The sequence below is a fragment of the Bubalus kerabau genome, chromosome 3 (assembly GCF_029407905.1).
Source record: "Bubalus kerabau isolate K-KA32 ecotype Philippines breed swamp buffalo chromosome 3, PCC_UOA_SB_1v2, whole genome shotgun sequence".
Taxonomy (NCBI): domain Eukaryota; kingdom Metazoa; phylum Chordata; class Mammalia; order Artiodactyla; family Bovidae; genus Bubalus; species Bubalus kerabau.
In genome coordinates this window covers 43,354,069-43,376,352 of record NC_073626.1, presented here as the reverse complement: position 1 = coordinate 43,376,352, position 22,284 = coordinate 43,354,069, and the positions used below count along the sequence as shown (strand labels likewise).

Here is a 22,284-nt window from a genome sequence, read left to right as displayed (position 1 = left end):
ACTTCTTACGTAGAAGTCACCCTTCTGATCTCAGTCTAACCCTCATTTCACTCACTCTGGAAATGGAGAGAACTTGAGGACCATTTACCCCAGTCTCCCTAAACTCCGCCAAGTTCCAACACCCAGGAGCCGAAGTTTTCCTGTGAACCCTATATGTCCAATGGCAAAAAAATCATAAAACTTCTTCAGATGATTTATAGCTATAATTTACAGCTAATTCATAACTTTTACCAAAACAAATCATTACTTATTTCTGGTCTTCAGTTTCCCCACCCATAAAGTACAGCTAATACTTCCCTAAGACAATTTATATGAAAAAGCCCAATACAATGCCCAACGTAAAGTAGGCATTAGATAACAGGTTGCTTTTATCTAAGAAGCAAAAGTCTGTAGGAAGAAGATAAAATATTTGGGCCTGAAAATAAATCTGCCAAGAATCAAATACTTAGTGGTACTCAATCAAGGGAGTTAGAAATGTGTGCAGTGAGAGAGGAAGGGTGGCTGTCAAGACGAACATGGGGAGCTACAGGTATTTACTCAGAGAGGGACAGAGACGCCTCACATAATGAAGAACTGTCCAGACGACAAGCCAACAGCACAATCCTGCTGAGAGACTGAAACAGTACAACCATTCTAAAGTGAAAGAAGACCCACTCTGTAAACTGTTAAATATAAGCAAAAGGTCCTTTTAGGAAGAGAAATGAGTTCAAACAACATAAGTATTACTACAAATATAAGGAGAATGGATTCTTTCTAGAAAAGACCATCTAAAGACAACAGAAAAGACCACCCAACCAAAACCAAGCAAACAAATAAGCTTTGTTCTTAAAACAGAAAGATGAGGCAAAGAGAAGTTACCTAACTTATACAAGTTTGTGCCCAGGAAACACAGTCCTACATTCCAAACTCCTAGCACTACACTAACCTCAGTACACTAGCAAGTTACGAGTGAGCAGAAAACCTGAAAGGCCAATCACGCCAAGGTAAACACGGCAGCTTGTTTTTTCCCCACGAGTCCACAGTTGCGGCTTTATGCACATTATGTATATTTCACTTTCTGTCATTTAGCAGTTCTGCTATCACTATGTGTTTTATAATCAACAGTAAAAGGAATTCACTGGAATATGGTAGCTTGTAAATGGAATTAAATTCTTTATTAGACTAGATGACCAGTTTGCAAACTATACTCCCCACAGCAATGGAGATCATCTCAGAAAGCAGGTGACATAGGCCACGGAGGCTCCCAATTCAAAAAAGTCAGTTTCATTTTTATCTTTTCTTTTTTGGAGGAGGCATTCACATACATTTATCAAGGAAAAGATTCCACTAATTAAGAAAAATGCTTGAAAACCATGGATTCAGATGAATTATTAAGATCCCATGAAGGTATAAGATTTCAAAGTCCTGAAAAACAACTCACAGACTATATAACCAAGAAAGGCTTTCCATTTTTTACTGCCTTCAGAGCTAATATATTTACACTCTACGTACTTACAGAATTTGGGACGGATGTTATAAGTATAAATTTTAATGTCCCATATAGTGATAATTATTTTTAATTTAACATTAACACACACACACACAAAATAAGACTAGAGCTCTCAAACAAGGGAGAACACTAGGAAGCAGTATCTCTGCATCAAAGAAATTTTTTTTAAAAAGTCATGTATGTTATCTTCCTCCTCCCTAAAAAACACTGACATGCATTTAAAAATTTATTGAGCAGCCACTCTCCAACAGGCTCAGCTTTTTCAAGATATACAAAGATACACAAGACATGTATCATCTTAAGTTTTAAAAGTGATATTAGACATTCACCAAATTAACTGGGCAGAAAGAGGTACAGTGACAAAGAGAAGCAAAGGAGGGAGAGGGAAGCTTATAGGGAAACGGAGCTCAGCATGGGGAAACGACTTCTGCCTGTGCAAGCAGGAAGACTCTCAGGAGCGGTGGCCTGAAGTCAGAGTCCAAAAAGGAAGAGACACTCTCTCCGCATGCTGACTGTAACATGACTGTTACATGATGCTGACTCTTTAGCCAACAGTTTACTGTTTAGTAGGAGAAAAGGATAAATAAACACCTAAAACACGATATGTTAATTATAACGACAAGCGTGTGCGTAACATACGAACTTCCTTGGGGTGGTGGGGAGAGCAGGAAGAGGGGAAGAGGGAAGGAGGAAAGGTGACTTCACCAGGGCCCTGAGGATGAGCAGGGGTTTGTCGTAAGGAAGAAGGCATTTCAGGCAACAGGAACAACACAAGCAAGGGCATGGAGAAGAGAAACCATGTGGTGCCTCTGGGGACTGGATGCGTGAGTAAAGAGGTGACAGGATGAAAGCGAAATGAGGCCGGACCAGATGGTGAGGAGCTTTATGCCCAATGCCAAGGAACTTGGCTCTATTACAGAAGACACAAAGGTTTTCAGAAGGGAATGATTTCACAAAAGATGACACTATGAGACACACTTTCTAACTTTTTTTCAGGCAGAAAAATATTTCAAGTTTCCACTGGCTGCAAAAATACATATGAGAAAATTAATTCCAGGACTTCTTGAAGTAACTCCAAAGGTCCCACTGGCTATGAGTCCAGATAAGAGCTCCCTGAGGACAGGAGCGATTTGTATTTATTTTTCTCTGGATCTCTAGGACATGGGATATAGAGAAACAAATAGGAATTGGTGTGTGATTAAGGATGATAAGACAGAACAAAAGATGACTCAAGCTTCTGGCCTGATCATCTCAGTTGGGTTCCCATAAGAAGAATAAGTTTTGCCTAGGAGATGTTAAAATTCAAAACTCTACAAAACATCCAGGGGTTCTGTCTGTCCATAAGCACGTCAATAAAGGTTTGAAGCTCCAGAGAGTCTGCACCACAGACATGACTTTGAGCACTGCTGTATATGCTGCACTGGTGACAGCTGAAGCCATCTGGGTGATGAGGTCACTGAGCATGAGCAGCGCCCAGTTCACAGTCTAATACAGGCATACCTTGGAGATAAAGCTGCTTCGGTTCCAGACCACTGCAATACAGTGAATATTGCCATAAAGTGAGTCACATGAATTTTTTTGTTTCCCAGTACAAATAAATGTTATGGACAAAAATGAAGTCTGCTGCACTGACTTCCTTTCATGAACAGTTTCTCTACAGCACGAAAGGCTGTTTTGACAGCATTTTCCCCACAGTAGGACTTCTTTCAAAATTGGGACTCAGTCCTCTCAAACCCTGCCATTGCTTTATCAACTAAGTTTATGTAATATTCTAAATTCTTTCAACAACCTCCACAGCACCTTCACCAGGAGTAGATTCTATCTCAGAAATTGCTCTCTTTCTTCATCCTTAAGACGTAACTCCTTATCAGTTCAAGTTTTATGCTGAGCTTAGATATTCAGTCATATCTTTAAGCTCCCCTTCTGGTACTCTTGTCATACCCACTACACCTACAGTTACTTCCTCCAGTGAATTCTTAAACCCCTCCAAAGTCATCCATGAGTGTTGCAATCGACTTCTTCCAAAATCTTGATCACGTTGATACTTTGACCTCCCATGAATCACAAATGTTCTTAATCTTTTCCAGAAGGATTTACTTTACCCAGGTGCATCAGAGGATTCACTATCTACAGCAACTATAGACTCACAAAATGTATTTATTAAAGGATAAAACTTGAAAGTAGAAATGATTCCTTGATCTATGACCACACAATGGATAGTGTGTTAGTAGACACGAAAATCTCCTACATTTCCCTTGGAGCTCTTGGGTGACCAGGATCACTGTCAATCAGTAGTAATATTTTGAAAGGAATCCTTTTCTCTGAGCAGTAAAAGTCTTAACAGTAGGCTTGAAATATTCAGTGAACCATGTTGTAAACAGATGTACTATCATCCAGGCTTTGCTGTTTCATTTACAGAGCAGAAGCGGGATAGATTTGGCATAATTTTTAAGGATCTTAGGGTTTCAGAATGGTAAGTGAACACTGGCTTCAACATAAAGCCCCCAGATGCATTAGCCTCTAGCAAGAAAGCCTGTCCTTTGAAGTCAGGCACTGCCGTTTCCTCCTTAGCTATGAAAGTCTCAGATGGTATCTTCTAACAATATTAGTATTTTGTCTACACTGCTGTTTAGGGCAGCCACCTTGGTGAATAATCTTAGCTAGATCTTCTGGAAAACTTGCTGCAACTTCTACATTAGCTCTTGTTCCCTCACCTTGCATTTTTATGTTACGGAGATCACTTCCTTCCTTAAACTTCAAGAACCAACCTCTGCTAGATTTAGCCTTTTCTTCTGCAACTCTCACCTCTCAGTCTTTACAGAGTTGAAAAGAGTTAGGGCCTTGCTCTGGATTAGGTTTTAGCTTAAGGGAATGTTGTGGCTGATTTCATCTTCTATCCAGACCACTCAAACGTTCTCCACATCAGCAAGAAGGCTATGTTCCTTTCTCATGATTCATGTGTTCACTGGAGTAGCACTTTTCCTTCCCTTGAAGGACTTTTTCTTTGCTTTCAAAACTTAGCTGTTTGGTGAAAGCGACCTAGCTTTCATTTGGTCTCATCTTTTGAGATGCCTTCCTCACTAAGCTTAATCATTTCTAGCTTTTGATTTAAAGTGGGAAATATGTGACTCTTCCTTTCACTTAAAACACTTAGAGGCCACTGAAGGGTTATCACCCAATCTAATTTCAACATTGTTTTATCTCAGGGAATACGGAAGCCCAAGGAGAAGGGAGAGAGATGGGGGAATGGCTGGTTGGTGGTCAAAACACATGCATTTACCAATTAAGTTCACAGTCTTATGTGGGTACAGCTCATGTCACTCCAAAAGTTATAATAGAAACAACACAGATTGCTCATTACAGATCACCATTAACAAATATAATAAAAATGAGAAAGTCTGAAATATTGGTAGAATTACCAAAATGTGACATAGAAACGCAAAGTGAACAAATGCTGTTGAAAAAATGGCGCCAGCAGCAGATATGCTCAACAAAAGGCTGTCAAAAATCTTCAACTTGTAAAAAACAAAATAATCTGTAAAGCACAATCAAGTGAACAGCAATAAATCAAGGTATGCCTGTAGTCCCAGGGCAAAGATGAGGCTAGACAGAGAAAGAACATTCAGAGGAAAAACAAGAAAGGGATCATGTGTGACTAAGAAGGTAGACATTTCAGAAACCATTCAGAGTTTGGAGCCAAATGGTCAGTTAGTGTGAAGACTGGAAAGGAGCTACTGAATTTGGAAACTCGGTAGTTGTTAATCAACATTGTCGAAGTGGGTACAGGATTGACCCGGTTGAAGAATAAAGGGATATGGAAATAAGAGACAGTGAATGGAAATCACGCTGTCCACAAAGCGTGGCAATAAAGAGAAGGAGTGAGAGGTTTTAGTATCTTGACAGGTCATCAGAGACAATAGGCACATTTTGTGCATTATATCTTTTTTTAATACAACTTGTGTCTAGAGACTGTGAGAACAAAAACTGCCTTCAGTATTCTTAGAGCACCTACTAGATTATATTATAAAAACAGCAGCGCTACTAAGTCATTGTTCAGACTGCAAGATATATCTCATATACTTCACTAAATGTTAACTAAATTCCAGCGTAAAGAGAACACTTGACTGAATCAATTAGTCATTAAATTCAAATCATTTACCTGCATGGGGCTGGAAAAGAGACCACACCCTGCTATGTAATTTGACAAGCTCCGTGAGCAGAGCTGGGGAAGCTGAGATGTTACCTTAACCCCTTCGCCCCTGGGCTGCACAGGGACATACTCACCTCCATAGTAGAGTCCTGTAGCAGTGCACATCCGCCACTGGCCCTGATACATTCCTGCTCTGCTGGGGCTGCACATCTGGACGCTGACATCTGCAATCTCTTGGGGCTCTAGCGATCTCACCATCACCATGTTCACATGTCCAAACTGGTCTCCCCCGACATATTTAAGACAAACCCCTGGAGGCCAGGCCTCTGCCCCTGAGTTCAAGCAAAAGAAAAAAATGTTAGGCAATCAGTGGTCCTATGCTGGGTGCAGTTCATTACAAAACTGTAGATGCCTCTTGGTCTCTCACACATACGTAAACCTACCCATACTCTTGAGCTATACACTGATTAGGGAGAATCAGAGTCGACAACCTCTGATCAACAGTCTATCCCTAAGAGAAAGCACACACGGCAAAAGCAAGGTGGTTTCTCAAGAAGTAGCGTTTTGGGGGCCCAGGGAAGGCTACGCATCACACTAACCTGTAGAACCTAGGAATGAAGTCTGAAAGGAGCCATGGAAACGAAGCTCAGCCCCACATCTCTGGAGGACTGCTTTCTCTACTAAGAAACATGCCCATTTGCACTTGAACTTTTAAACTGACATTCAAAGTAAAAATATGCCTGACTGTCCCCAGTTTTTCCATTGAGGAAAGAGGATGAAACTCATGAAGAGTCATTTCTGTATTACTTTCATTTTAAAACTACTTTTTCCCTGCTTTTTCTTCTGGAGTCCCTAACAATGAAAAGATTGAGGGTCAAAAGACTGCAAATAAAGACAGAGGAGTCAAGTGAAAGCTTCATTTTCAGGGGCAAACAGCAGTGGGGAAAGTGTGCACAGTAGGCCCTGCCAGCAGCACGCGGACCCGTGGTCTCAGGGGCGCTGACACTAGCCAGAGGTGCTTGTAGAAAGAACAGGAATGGCAAGACAGAGAAGTAGCTTTGGCAGGAATGTCCTGCCCACCTTTGGAGGTGGCAAAGGTCCTATTTGGTTCCCACTCCTGGGCACCTAACTCACATGAGAAATCAATACACTGACTTCTGACCGGTCACAGTAGCCACATACAGTGACTAGATGTGATACTTCCTGTGTAGTCTCTCCGACATACTCCTTTTTACTAGACACAGAAACCTCTCTGTATCTTTTTTACATTCATTATAAACATAAATCACTATGAAAAGCTGGGCACGGCAGGACTCTCAGCATGTTGAAAACTCATCTAACAGTACTCTAGGATTCTTCAGTCCCTTGTTCTTGAAGTGCCAGGCCAGTTTAGAAACTTGATGGCTTACTACTGAAAAAAGCGAGAACCAGACAGGAAAAGCAACCAACACTCTATTGCTGAGATCTCAGCCTCATGAATGGTACCTGCTGTGGCTCATGGTATTTAGGGTAGCAGATGGAGCAGGGGTTGCTGTTTTTTTTTTGTTTTTTTTTTTTAAATCTAACAGCAAAGTGCCCTCTTAAATTAACACTTTAAAGGGCAACTGCTGCTGTTGAGAAGGTTGTGGATGATACACTGGTAATACATGCAAATTCTTTTTTTCATTTCTGGGGCCTATGGCCTAGCAAAAGTATATTTGTCTTAGGTCAAGAATAGTAGCAGTTGAAGTGAAGTACCTTGGAAAATGTTGGTCTCTTTAAAGATAAATATCCAAAAGAAAAATTAAATTACTACTATGGGGTGAATCCATAATTATTCTTTAAAAGACACATATGCACACATGCACACGCACGCACGCACACACACACACATATCAAACAAGACAATGTCTGTTTATATGAAAACCCAAGACTGTTTTTAGAACTTTAAAGAAAATGAAAACCAAGACCGCCTGGGTATGGGAAATATTTGGCTGCCCTGATCAGACACGCACAAGCAGCTGAGACAGTTGGATCTCTCATCTATGCAAAAGAGGGAGTACCGCTCTATTCCCAGGAGACTTGGTAAGCTGTGACACTATTAAAAATTATGTGGCTACGGTCCTATCTTTTTCTATGTCAGACCCTACTCATGTGGTACTTGGAGAGCTTCTTGAAGAAAAACTGGGTTATGCATCATCAGCTCTAAAGTGTTACTAGGCTATAAAATGAAGAACCAATCATCTGCCTTCTGAGAGCTGCCAACAATTTACAATGACATATAGTTCTTACAACCCCAAATGTAAAGGCAGGTAACTCTGAAAAGGTCACTGATACTGGTTCCTGATACAGAAGGAAGGGAAATACTGATGACTGTTTGACCTACCAAGCTAAGCATACCAGAAAAATCTGGATTTGAGAAGTGTAACATAATAGGGCTTCAAATTAAGTCTCTTACAAACTGGCTTACTGTGGGGTAGATACATGCTTCTAGAAGAAAAGACTAGTCTATGTTTTATGACTTTTCCAGTTAAGTATCACAAGCACACAAAGGTTGTGATTCTTCAGTTATTATGGAATATAATTTTATTAAAAAATAAAAAGTCAAAACAAGACAAAAAACCCTATCATGTGGCAACTTTGAGATGACAGTGAGTATGGCAAAAACAAAAGTCCACCAGTTCCAGAAAGTCTGAGATTTAGTTTGGGGACAGAAGGAACAGCCAAAGAGCAAGACAAAAGACAAACCTCAACGAAGACCCCCTTCTGTTTTTTAACCCCTCGTAGTTTAGAGAATGCATTTCAAATTAAGCTACAGGCAAACAGAGACCTTCACTGATCTGGGTACCATTTTCTTTCCTGTACCTGATAAAGTGACTGGAACATAAGAAATGTAACTCTATTAAGAAGCTGAAGAAAAATGGAGGGAATAGTTTTTCTTTTTCAAGTTTCCCTTCCTCCCCCATCAACTCTTGTTCTATATTCACTTCTATGTAGTTTAGAAAATATAGATGACTTTGAGGTCACTGTCTCATATGACAATCACAACTACTTCATTAAAGTCATATAAACGTAAGAGTTATCATAATATGCTTAGTTAAACACTCATCACAGCTGGATAGCAGAGCATGGCTATAACTGAGAAGCTTTAAGTAATGGTAAAGAGAATGGTCTACTTTTGGCTTAAGACGGACAGTTTCAAATTTTCATTTTAAACTATAAAGTATCCTTGGCAAGTTTCCCCAAATTTCTAAAACTCACACAGTACCAAAAGTGTGGATCCTGGGATTCTGCATCTATGTCATTATATGTCTCACTTCTCTTTTTCTGTGATATGAATCTAAGGACTTTCATAGCAGGCATTTAATTTTAAACAATGCATTGACATTTATCTTCCTTGGGGAAGGTGCTGGGATAGCTATATGCAGTTCCTTCCTATCAATCTCATCTTTTGTAAACTTGAATGTCCAGTATGCCTGAAACATGACAGCAGAGAGGCACCATGAAAACTATTTATGAAACTCTTTCAGGGGGAACTTATCTCTTAAGGAAGGTTATGAATGAGAGCCAGAGGAGAAAGAGCTCAGGCCTACTCTACTTCTTCCTCTTTTTTTTTTTTTGGCCTCACTATGCAGGATGTGAGAGCTTAGTTTCCTGACCAGGGACTGAACCCATGCCTCCTGCACAGAGTCTTAACCGCTGGACCACCAGGGCAGTTCCAGTCCACACTACTCCTGTGTTACCACTCCATCTGCAGAAAGAACTCAAGCCAGATTAGGATGACGCCGAAGAACCAGCTCACATGCCTGCCTTCCTTGTATCTCTAATAACATATCTGTCACGTAACTATGGCAGGCCAGTTTCTTCTTAATCAAATGGAAAGCATTTAGTCTACAAACAAAACTATTTTACAATTGTATAACAACTTCCAGAAGAAGACAAAACCTATTTGTTCGAAGTACCTTTCTAGCAACCGTTGCCCAATTTTTCAAGAGGTGTACAGGAACAAAAATGTCCTTTACAGGAAGAAAGGCTGTAGACCCAGAGACTGTTTTAAATTGCACTTATTATGCAAAAAGTAGGAGGAAAAAGAGCCAGTTCCACCAAAACAAATTTTGCTTCAAGTCAAGGTGAAAGTCTCTTTGGGGTTCTGATTTGACATTCTAGCCATTTTATATCAATCCCTTCCAATCTCCCATTAACCCAAGGAACTGTCTAGTGAGTGAGAAGATATTTCAAAGAGGCTTTCTGAAATATAAAATGGTATTCTGCAACAAAACGGTATTTAAAACATTTAACAGTACTCTAACAACTTTCAATATTGAAGAACACTATAAAGAACCCATGGAAAGCCAGACCATTTCCAGTGTTTTCACTATTAAGTAAACAAGGTCTTGGATTAATTATTTTAAATAAACAAAACTTTTAATAAGTTATACTTTCTAAACAAACATCACTCATTTAAAAAATTCATGGCTAGGTTTCAAAAGCATTTTTGATCAGCAACACAGATTTTAGTGAGTCAGAGAAGAAACATGAGTAAAAGCTGATGTGAAGAAATTGTTTTAACGTTTTTAAAAGCAGGCAACATTAAGAAGGTGAGACAAATTAGGAACATAAAATAATCAAACTTGTAACAAGAATTTCAATAAAAATAGAAAACATGGCTATTTTCCTGTATTACCATGTGCCTCTCAAACTTACAATGCACCACACTGTTACAATCAAAGGGGAAAAGAAGCTAATGAAAATTTTATAAAGTCACTGATGTCCAGTCACCTGTAACAATGGGTCAATCCAGATTATGTGTTTTTGCTCCAAGACACACCAAACCTTCATCCAAGCTAAAGTTACTTCCAAATAAGCCAAACAAACTAATAATAAGTTTGGTATATTAATTATGATATAAAAGGCTAGCTTAGCCAGTCTCTCCCCATCATCTTTATACTGAAGTATAAAGAACTGAGAAGTAAACAGCGTCCAACAAAAGGTTTGAGTCCCCAGAGTTTTCTATGATTTCACATCAGATTACCATGCTAGACAGGGATCCCCAACACCAACAAATTTTAGCTAAATACTCCTTTTGTACTTTTAGAAAACTTTCCATCTCTCAGAATTTCTTTTGTAAACACTCAATAATAAGGATGTTAAAGCATCCTCACCTAGTCAGCATAAATTGTTACTGGATGGAATAAGACATGCTAATAAACTCATTCAAATTTTAAAAGTCATTTGAAAAGAATGTAACAAGTTATCAGACATTATTTTCAAAGAACCATAATTAATTTACGCTGAATTTTTCTTAAGTCAGCAGTAAGTCAAAACAATAATTCTTTAAAAAAGCAACTTCTCAATCTTTCCATCTTTTCTATTCTGAGCAAATTGGTACACTTCTTACCCTATTTTTCAAAGTGATAACAACAGCTCAGATAGATAGCTCGATGAAAATTTCAGACAGAATAATCCTTGTGGTTGCAAAGAAATGAGCTTTCAAAAGAGCAGATGCTCACAACTCTAGCTACCTTGTTCTTTTCAAGGATGTACCTTCTCTAGCATGCTGGAAATAACTGGAAGATTAATTAGAGCAGAAATAAAACGATGGAGTAGAGCTGTACTTGTGGAGACAATAACACAACCAACACATGCCTAGTTCCTGGTATCAAAAGAATATTGAATTGTGCTTAAATGTCAAGACCTAAATTCTTCCTAATCTACGGAATATTTTATTGGTGTTTGGGTCATCATACCAGTACAAGAAAATGCTACATCATGTATAAGGCAAAAAAGAGTTACACAATCACGTAATTTAAGCTAAAACATTTCCTTGTTTCTTTTAACTGCTAAGAAAAGAAAACTGGGCAGGGAAGATTGCTCTTTATACATTTACCAGAATTTTGGATCCGCCACGTTTTTATAAACTGAGTATCAGGAGGTATCGACTCCCCTTCTCCTATGGTGACATCTTCAACAAAGGACATGGAGGGTACACTGATGTTTGGGCTCTCAAAGTCATAATATGCGCCAATTGCTGCTTGTAGGTTCCTACAAATAAAAAGAAAAGGCAAACGACTTCAGTCCTCTCCAGAGCATATAATCTAATTGTCAAACAAAAGAAAACTAGGCCTGTTTTCTTAGGCCATGTTATAAAACCTGTATAAAGAAGGTATATAGATGGCTCCTAGTATGTTAATCTTCAGAGTCGTTGATTCTGGCTTAGGAACAACAGGAAAAAACACAAGGACCAACAAACTTCTGCAACACTTTCCTCACAAGGTACCCACATAGAAAGTAAGCATTATTAGCACCATCAGCAACAATGTGAGGAAGTTCCCCTTTTACCCATAAGGACAGCAAGTATGGGTAAGAAAGTCAATTAAAAGATAGCTCCTCTGTAGATCTGACTAAACTTCAAGGAAGCTCCATTAAAGAAAATTCTCATTTTTTAAAAAGGCAATACTTGGTTCAAAAAGTTTAATACAATGGGGATTTCCGTGGTGGTCCAGTGGTTAAGAATCTGCCTGCCGATGCAAGGGACATGGGTTACATCCAGGAAGATCCCACATGCCACAGGGCGCCTGTGTTGCACAAGTTTTGATCCCACACTCTAGGGCCTGTGCTCTGCAACAACACAGGCCACCGAAATGAGAAGCCCACACACCACAGCTCAAGAGTGGCCCCCATTCTCTGCAACTGCAGAAAAGCTGGAACAGCAACGAAGACCTGGCACAACCAAAAATAACAAACTTTTAAAAAAGCTTCATATGATGAAAAATACCTATCTCATCTCTTCTTTTCCATACACACACACACACACAGAGGTATTATTTGTGGCTTTAATAGATATATCTAAACTTCCTTCAATAAAAAGTTATACACTTAGTGAATGCTCTCACCATGAACGTATGGAGTGTCTATTTCCCCATTCATTCATTAACAATACTTCTCTAACATTTTGTATTTTTGTCAATCTGATGGGTGAAAAATAAGATCTTGGTGAGGTCTGAAAATGGTTTTCTCTTTTCATGAGAATATCTTTTGCCCCAATATCTTTTGGGGCTTCCCAGGTGGCGCAGTGAGGTGCAAGAGATGCAGGTTCAATTCCTGGGTCAAGAAGATCCGCTGGGGCAGGAAACGGCAACTCGCTCTAGTATTCTTGTCTGGAAAATTTCATGGACAGAGAAGCCTGGCTACAGTCCATGGGGTCGCAAAGAGTCAGACACAACTGAATGACTGAGCACACAAGTATCTTTTACACTTTCACGAGCCATGTGCAGCTTCTTTTTAGAAGCACAATTTTGTAAATGTTGGTGTTTTTTTTAATTACTTATAAACTTCCTAATGAGAAGGAACTACTAAGCATACAAACCAGTCCCTAACTGAACAGAATCATACAGCTGACAGCTTGGCTCATCAGTGCCAGAAACCAAAGGCCACTAAGTTAAGTAAGCTGTGTTCATTAAAGAAATTCTTGGTAATTACATTAACTGCTTCTCTTATGGTCTTCTTCAAACTAGTGACATCATCCCCAGTCCCCAAGGAAAAACAACACAAAGAGCATTTTTCCAAATATAACCCAAGCATAAGCCAATGGATCCAGTGGGTTGTTTTTAATTATGCATAAACATAGCATGATATAAGGCCTGACAGTACACAACTGTTCAACACACACGCTGTTAACAGCGAATGCTTCTCTGCTGAGGGCCTGCATACTCTTCCAGGTGTTTGCAGCTGCCAGAAAGGAGGGCTATATTTAGAGCAGCTACCTCAGGTCAAGCCCCATGCAACGGTGGCCTCTAGTATTAGTGAGTAATGACCGGAATTACATTACCACCAAATGCTGGCCTGTCACGTGTGTGCTAGATAAAATTTACATGGAGCAGAGCTGGGTGAGGGTCCAAACTGTGCCTGTTTATTTGACCATTCAATAGGAAAGCTTGGGCTTCAGTCTTTCCAGCAACTTCCTTATCTAGTTGGTACTTATCTAAAGTGAAGAATATGTGACTGGTCAAACTTAGGGAGGCCCAGATCCTACCACTCAGCAACAGACTCAGGAGTATGTCTGGAATCAGCCTTACATTTAGAGATCAGACATAAAACGAGGGAAAGAAAAAGAGGCCGAATTTGTATTTTGTTCTTCTGAAAACTTTTTAACTGTCCACCTTTTCATAAAGATAATTTTTTTTTTGCCAAAGGTCTCAGGCAGACAGCCTGAATTGTTTTCTGTTCACTTCGCTGTAAAATATGCTTGGGAGGGAAGAAACTATTTGTGCACTCAGGACAACTGCCAATTCTCATATTCAGCCTGTGTCATATTTCACCACTTGGCTGTGCCTGCTATCAGACAGGACTTTGAGACCAGCATAGCAGAAACACGAACAAGTGGAAAAGTCCAGTTACTCTACTTAGGCGGATCCACCCAACTCCTCAAACCTCTTTTCATACATTCCTACTTAATCCACAGCCAAGCCAACAAAACTGCTTACTTGTACCTATATTATCCAGAGAACTAAGCCAGAGAAAGATTAAGAAACATTTTTAAACCCCAAAGTGAAACTGAAAGTACAGAACTAGTCTCCTGGCAGGAAGGAGTGAAGGATGACAAAGCATAATCATTTCCCAAGTACAAGGCGGAAAGAGAGGACATTAGCCTGGCAGTTCCCTAACCCACAGGGCAGGTACACAGCCCCCTCAGCGCTTAGACCATTTAGATCAATGCCTCCCTGGGCCAAGGAACAGGAGGAACAGACTTAAACAGCTCCAATTCAGTGTGAGAATAAGCAAACATGATAGCATGCACTTCTGCTTAAAACAACAGGCTCAACTACTATTAGGCAACAAGAAACTCCACATGCAACACAGATGGCTAAGGACATGGGAAAGAAACCCGGACACCACTCAGTATTCAGCCCAGCCTGAAAGTTTAAACCTCCAGGCTCCTTCAGTGTCTTCGCTCAAGAAAAGTTTTTACTCTGATCTCAAAGTTAAAAGTGCCTAAAGAACGAAGGGGAGCAGTGTAACAAGCGGAAAAAAGGCACAGGTGAAGAAGATGGGTGATGGTGATGATTACATAACATTGTGAATATACTTAATGCCACAGAACTATGCACTTTACAATGGTTAAAATGCTAAATTTTTATTTTACTTTATTTTTATTGATATGACCAACCTAGACAGCATATTAAAAAGCAGAAACATTATTTGGTCAACAAAGGTCCATCTAGTCAAAGTTATGGTTTTTCCAGGAGTCATGTATGGATATGAGAGTTGGACCATAAAGAAAGCAGAGTGCTGAAGAATTGATGCTTTTGAACTGTGGTGTTGGAGAAGACTCTTGAAGAGTCCCCTGGACAGCAAGGAGATCAAACCAGTCAATCCTAAAGGAAATCAATCCTGAATATTCATTGGAAGGACTGATGCGAAGCTCCAATACTTTGACCTGATGTGAAGAACTGATTCATCAGAAAAGACCCTGATGCTGGGAAAGATTAAAGGCAGGAGGAGAAGGGGACGACAGAGGATGAGATGGTTGAATGGCATACATGAGTTTGACTAAACTCCGGGAGCTGGTGGCAAGAAGCCTGGTGTGCTGCAGATCATGTGGTTGCAGAGTCAGACACAACTGAGCAACTGAACTGAACGGATAGTTGATTTACAATGTTGTGTTGGTTTCTGATGTACAGCAAAGTGATCCAAATATATTCTTTATTATATTCTTTTCCATTATGGTTTATCACAGGATATTGAATATAGTTCCCTGTGCTCTACAGTGGGACCTTGCTGTTCATCTGGTAGTCTGTATCTGCTAATCCCAAACTCCTAAATTTATATTCTCTGCACCCCATTTTCTCCTTTGGTAACAATAAGTTTGCTTTCTATGTCTGTGAGCCTGTTTTGTAAATAAACTCATTTGGATCATGTTTCAGGTTCCACATGTAGGTAATATCACTTGTTATTTACCTTTCTGACTTACTTTGATCAGTATGATAATCTCCAGGTGCATCCATGTTGCTGAAAGTGGCATTATTTCATTCTTTTTATGGTTGAGTGATATTCCATTATATATATTCACCACATCTTTGTTATCCATTCATCTGTTGATGGACAATGAGGCTGCTTCCATATTTTGGCTATTGTGAACAGTGCTGCGATGAACATGGGGGCGCACGTATCTTACTAGTTTTCTCCTGATACAGGCACAGAAGTGGAATTGTTGGATCATATGGCAACTCTATTTTTAGTTTTTTAAGGAATCTCCATACTGTTCTCCATAGAGCTTACACTAATTTACATTCCCAGCTGCAGTGCAGAAGGGTTCGCTTTTTTCCACACCCTGTCCAGCACTTGTTATTTGTAGACTTTTAAATGATGGCCTTTCTGACTGGTGTGAGGTGATTCCTCACTGTAGTTTTGATTTCCATTTCTCTAATAATTAGCAATACTGAGCATCTTTTCATGTGCTTACTGGCCATCCGTTTGTCTTCTTTGAAGAAATGTCTATTTAGAGAGTCTGCTCATTTTTCCATTGGGTTGGGTTTTTTTATTATTGAGTTGTATGCACTCTGTGCGTATTTTGGAAATTAAGCCTTTGTCAGTACATTGTTTGCAAATATTTTCTCCCAGGCCATCGGCTGTCTTTTCAATTTATTTATGGCTTCCTTCCTGTGGAAAAGTTTGTAAGTTTTTTATTAGGTCCCATTTCATTACAAAAACGTAAAATTTTAAATGGCTTTATTTAGAGGAAGCTCCTAACCCCCGGTTGTGGGGCTTTGAACAAGTGGCTAATCATCTGTGTCAGTTTACTCATGTACAAAACTGAGTTTTTTATGGTAGGTTTGGCTTATATTTTATATTACAAAGTTGGTGTTACAAGGTGGGCTGTGAAGACTGCATGAGGCAATGTGTGTAAATGCAATGCCTTAGGTTGGCAGACATTTAATTAACGAACATTTATCCATGTGCAAGGCACTCAGCCTTGGACAGAAAAGACACCCATTACAAGCAAGGGTCCTCTCCATTATAAAGCCCAGCAGCCTGCAGCAAACCAGGGACTCAAACAAGGGTAACTGCAACTATCTCTCACACTGATGCTTATCAGCCCAAGGCAGCTTTTCCATCTGGGGATAAAAAAATGGGCTTGGTGCACAACACAGTTTCAACCACACTGATAATCAAGTTAACCTGACTGGAGTAGATGAATCTGATAGTGCTGATATGTGTTTTCTGATGAAACACAATTCTGTAACTCAGAAGTGATACTGTCCAACCTTCATTTTATAGATGAGGCCACAGACACACCGACAGGTAAATAACTTGCACATGTCTATCTATATATCTTTTAACGTATCCAGAATTCTCCAATTATCTACTAATGCTCTGAATATCTTATTTTCTTAAGAACATACTAAGTACCATCATGAATTCTATAAATCGGCTAATTATAACATCTCATTAAGCCAAATTTTTGAAAGTGGTCAAATGTTTAATTGTGTATATATTCACAAACACAGAAGATTTATTTTTGTACTGTTTATACAAACAAGTCAGATTAACAGTCTTATGAAGAAAAATCATCAATATACTGAATATATGTCAGGAACATCATCCCAAAAATACAGGAGTAAAAGAAAACAGTTAAGAAAACTAGGAAATCAGAATTTAAGAAGGAATGCCACAAGTCCAAGTATTAGCTCAGATTTTCAGCAAAATAAAATTAGATATCTTTCCTTTTCCTCTCTGAACAAGAAACTGAAAAGGATTCAAATTACTTATAAGAAAAAAAAAAAAGAAAACTATCCATACAATCTGGATATAAATTGGGAAATCAGAATAATGAATCGATCCATTTAAAAATGAACAGCAGCATCTTCAGGCTTCAAGCAATACTTACTCAGAACTTCAAGAAGTCTCTCTCACCTATGGAGTGTCAATGACCCTGCTCTCAAGGCACAGGCCTAGCAGGAACCAGGAAGACCTCACTATCCTGAATGACTGAGAAAACCTGACTAGAAAAAGGGTCAGCAAAACAGGTGGCAGTTTTTACCAGGGCTTTCCAACATCAACTCAACAGGCCTCTCGCGTGGAAGACGAAAATGAGGAGCAAAAAATGTGACTCTCAAGAATGTTAAGGCCTTCGAAGAAACAGAGAATTTTATTAAAACAAAGATGAATGCAGGTAGGGAACAGAAGCTGAACTAAAGAAGGCTCAAACATTTTCAAACCTAAAAATTAACTAACAGATGATACTATTTATTATGTGAAGACAGGAAGAAAGAACTAGGGAAAGATTTCATTAAGAGGAGCAGCAAAGGTCACACCACTGTTTACCCACTTCTTAGAGCCCTCGCCAAGTCCAAGATCATTTCTTCATCTTTCTTTTCCTGGCTATTTATTGGCCCATTAATTCTTAAACTTTTTAGAACTGGTCCTTCTAACAGCAGCAGCTATACCACTTCCAAAGAGAAAGTAAAAAACTAGCATTCTGCATGAAAACCCAAGGCAGCAGCGCTGTTTCAGATTATAAGTATGCAGTTTCAGGCTACATACTTTAAAGGATAAGATATAATTCAATGGTATTTACTTTATTCACAGGGATTTGCAACTACCTCTACTTTTAAACTTTTAAATCATTTGAGATGAACACCACATACCCATTAAGTAATCATTTCTCATTATTCCTTCCTCTCCAACCCCTGACAACTACAAATCTGTTTTGTCTCTATGAATTTGTCTATTTTGGATAATTTATATAAATAAAAGGAATGACACGATATGTGTAACCTTCTATGTCTGCCTTCTTCCACTGAGCATAATATTTTTGAGATTTATCCCAAATGGTAGCATGTTGATCAGTATTTATTCCTTTTTATGGCCTAACAATATTCCATTATATGTATATACTACATTTTGACTATCCATTCATTTGTTGATGGGCATTTGGATTGTGTCTACCTTTTGATTACTACTGCTATAAACATTCATACACGAATGTCTGGGTGGGCATATGTGTTCATTTCTTCAGATATATATCCAAGAGTAGAACTTCTGGGTCACATGTAATTCTTCTGTTTAACTTTTTTGAAAAACCACCATACTGTTTTTCACATCAGCTGAACCGTTTTGCCTTTGTATCAACAATGTATAAGTGTTTCTATTTTTCTACATCCTCACCAATACTTCTTTTTTCTATTATTAGAGCAATCTTAGGGTGACTCCCTGGTGACTCAGACGGTAAAGAATCTGCCTACAATGTAGGAGACCCAGGTTCAGTCCCTGGGTCAGGAAGATTTCCCTGGAGAAGGAAATGGCTACTCACTCCAGAATTCATGACTGGAGAATTCCATGGACAGAGGAGCCTGGTGGGCTACAGTCCATGGGGTCACAGTCGGACATGACTAAGCGACCACCACTAGTGGGTGTGAAGTGGTGTCTGACTGTGGTTCTCACTTTCATTTTCTTAATGAGCAATAAACAACTTTTCATGTACTTGTTGGCTATTTGTATATCCTCTTTGGAAATAACATCTATTCAAATCCTTTGTTCATTTTTTGTGACTGGGTTGCTTTCTTTCTATTGTGCAGTTGTAAGAATTCTTTACATATTCTGGATACTAGAACCTTATTAGATATAAGATTTACAAATATTTTCTCCCATTATGCTGACTGTCTTCACTTTCTTGATAAAGTCTTCTGATGCAACACGAAGTTTTTTTGTTATTGCAGTCTAATTTATCTAGTTTTTCTTTTATTGCACGTGACTCTGATGTCAAATCTAAGAATCAGTAGCCAAATTCAAGGTCATGAAGACTTATCCCTATGTTTCTTCTAATAGTTTTATTGTTTTACTTTTATTTAGGTCACTGATTCATTTTTTATTTAATTTTTGTATAAAAAGTGAGGCAGAGGGTCTAACTTCATTCTTTTGTCTATGGTTATCCAGTTGTACCAGCCCCACGTGTTAAAGAAGATCAAATATTTTTAATAGAACAAAAAGCTGGACAGCCTCTTGGGTATGAGTGGGATTCCGCCCTCTGTGTGATCCTAGCTAGCCAGTGGTGACACTGGTTGCAATAAATGGAAATAAATAAACAGCCAATAAACAGAAAAGCTCAGCCCCCGGAAACCGAGCGGGGACAAGCGGGGACAAGCTGCGACGCGCGCTGCACCTCGCCATGACTCGGGCGCGGGGCACGTCTGCTCTGAGCAACTGAGACACATCCCACTCCCAAACACAGTTTCCAGGGCTGAAAGAACCAACAGTTATGTTCAGAATCAAACTAAATTAGCAGCATAAAAACCTTTCCCTAACTGCCCATCAATAACTATAGATAGTATTTACTTCTCCTATATTTCTTTTCATTAAATTTTCACTCATTCATGACTCTAGGTACTAGAACAGTAGATAAATAAGACAAAGTCTTTGCTACCAAGGAACACGAAGTCTGTTAAGAAAGATTTGGGGGACTTCCCTGGAGGTCCAGTGGTTGAGAATCCATTTTCCAAAGCAGGGGACACAGGTTCAATTCCTGGCTGAGGAACTAAGATCCCAAGCACCACAACTAGAGAGCCAGCATGCCACAACTGAGTCCATGCACTCTAGAGCCTGTGCATCACAACAAGAGAAGTCTGCGAGCTGCACGCAGAGAAGCCTGAGCGTGCCACAGCTAGAGAAAACCCCGCAACAAAGAGCCTGCATGCCACAAGAAGACAGCGCCAAGTTTAAAGGAAAAAAAAGGTTAATATTAAACAAGAAAAAGATGTGGAAACATAATCACAATTCAATGAAGTAAATTCAGAGAGGAAACCTAACCAAGGACTACAAAAGTACAGAAAATACCCTTCTCCAACTTAGGACTTTAGGGAAAGCATCATCAGCTAGGTAACATCAAAACAGTACCCCCAATGAACTGTTTAACCATCTAAAGAAAGAGGGTGAAGGGGCATTTCAGATACAGGGAGAGAATCTCCAAAGGCACACAGAACACCACACACTCACAAACAGCCAGAAAAAGAGATCTAACAACATTCAAGTCTCTGGTTCTGGTTGTTTATGAAGCCTAAAAGAATTGCTAAGTTAGGTTCTAAGATACTTTTGTATCGTTATTAATTCTCATTTTTATTCAGACTAGTTTAAGACAGAGTTCCATTCTCTCCAATAAAGTCCTAACTGAGACAAGACTAAGGTATTACAAAAGTTAGAAATCCACAATATATAACAAAGTCACGGTGAGGTAGGAAGAAATGGGCTCCCTCTGTCTTGGCTTAGCAAGACCACAGTCCTCGTATGTCGCAAAGTGACTGGTTACACTCCATACATACTCCAAAGCTAGATGAAGTCTTAAGAGCTTGGACAATAAAAGGAAACTGCCCACAGAACACTGGGCAAACTTGAGTAAAGTTCTTCAAGACAATCCAGTCTGGCCTTCCAAAGGAAGGCATGACATACAAGATAAGAATATAACTTTCTGCCTAAAGTCAGAGACCTGAAACTACTAATGGTCAGGTATTTAAGAGATTTATGCTGAATTTCAGGGCAAGAATTCTCTGTATCAAGAAAACGGTGAGACCCTGATGAATACAATATAGACAGCCCCTTTCGAAACTTCTCCCAGGGTCCCCCAACCTGCCATCTCCTCCTTTCATTATGAAACATATCTGAAAGAAACATAGCTGGGGAGAGGGGAAATTTTAAAGGGAGTAACATTTCACAGATTTGAGAAAGCTCAAAATCCAGAATTATGCATCCATGCCCTGAATAGAAACCTTTAACCTGAAGTGGTAAGGAGAGCTAAGGGATCTAACCCAATGCTAGCAATTCTCTTTAGCAATCTCAGGAGACTCAAATCTGATTATATTATTACTGGAGTTGGTCATTTATCAAAGGGGATGTTTGAATATGAAATGGATAAGCAATGAACTAAAGTTTTTAAAAGAGCTCTATAATTATAGAGGTGCCTATAATTACTATACTCCTCATCAAGCCCTAGGCCCCCAAAGTAGCAGCTCACTGGAAGCGGAAAGCTAAGCAGCATGGCCTCATAAAGGACCTCTCTCCCACCCTGCCCCTGTATCTCTTGTGCTTCTCTCAAGGATGCAAGAAAAATATCAGACACGTGGAGTCTTTCTGGGAGAAGGCAGGCCAAGGCTTTTAGTTCTCTGCCAATGAGATGAGTCAACAGGTGACCACAAGACTTACTGACTGTATTTTATTGCTCCTGCCCTACAGAAGATGGTGCACACTTCTTCCTGCTTGTATCCCCCAGATTGAGAACACTGCCTGGCATATAGAAGGTGCTCAATAAATCTTTGTTTGAACAGAATACACTAGCGACCAAATACAGTACTGTTGACCCTTGAACAACATGAGGTAAATTGAGTATGTTCACTATAATTAGATTTTTTTTCAATAGTAAATACTACATGATCTGAGACTGGTAGAATCCACAGCTTGGGAAAAGCAGATATGGAGAGTCAAATTATATAAGTTATACACAGATTTTCCACTGCAAGACAGGTCTGCACCCCAACCCCTGCATTATTAAAAAGTCAACTGTATTTTTCCTTTCCTTTTATTACATTTTCCTCACAATTTTCCTCACAACTGTATACTGGAAGTATTGGCATATCTTCATTTATTGTGCTTTACAGATATAATTGCTTTTTCTTTTTGA

The 22,284-nt window shown here is 39.3% G+C and overlaps 1 protein-coding gene across 4 annotated transcripts in view; it reads right to left on the bottom strand.

Moving 5' to 3' along the window:
- Positions 1-22,284, bottom strand: part of ILRUN (inflammation and lipid regulator with UBA-like and NBR1-like domains) — a 105,676-nt gene that overhangs the window by 52,944 nt on the left and 30,448 nt on the right. For 3 of the 4 annotated variants that reach the window (XM_055571662.1, XM_055571660.1, XM_055571659.1), the window contains exons 2-3: positions 11,506-11,660; positions 5,774-5,971 (exon numbers count right to left, since the gene is read on the bottom strand). In XM_055571662.1, the coding sequence (XP_055427637.1) occupies positions 5,774-5,971; positions 11,506-11,660 (353 nt within the window). The remainder of the gene's footprint in view (positions 1-5,773; positions 5,972-11,505; positions 11,661-22,284) is intronic. The other variant, XM_055571661.1, reaches the window with a different exon arrangement.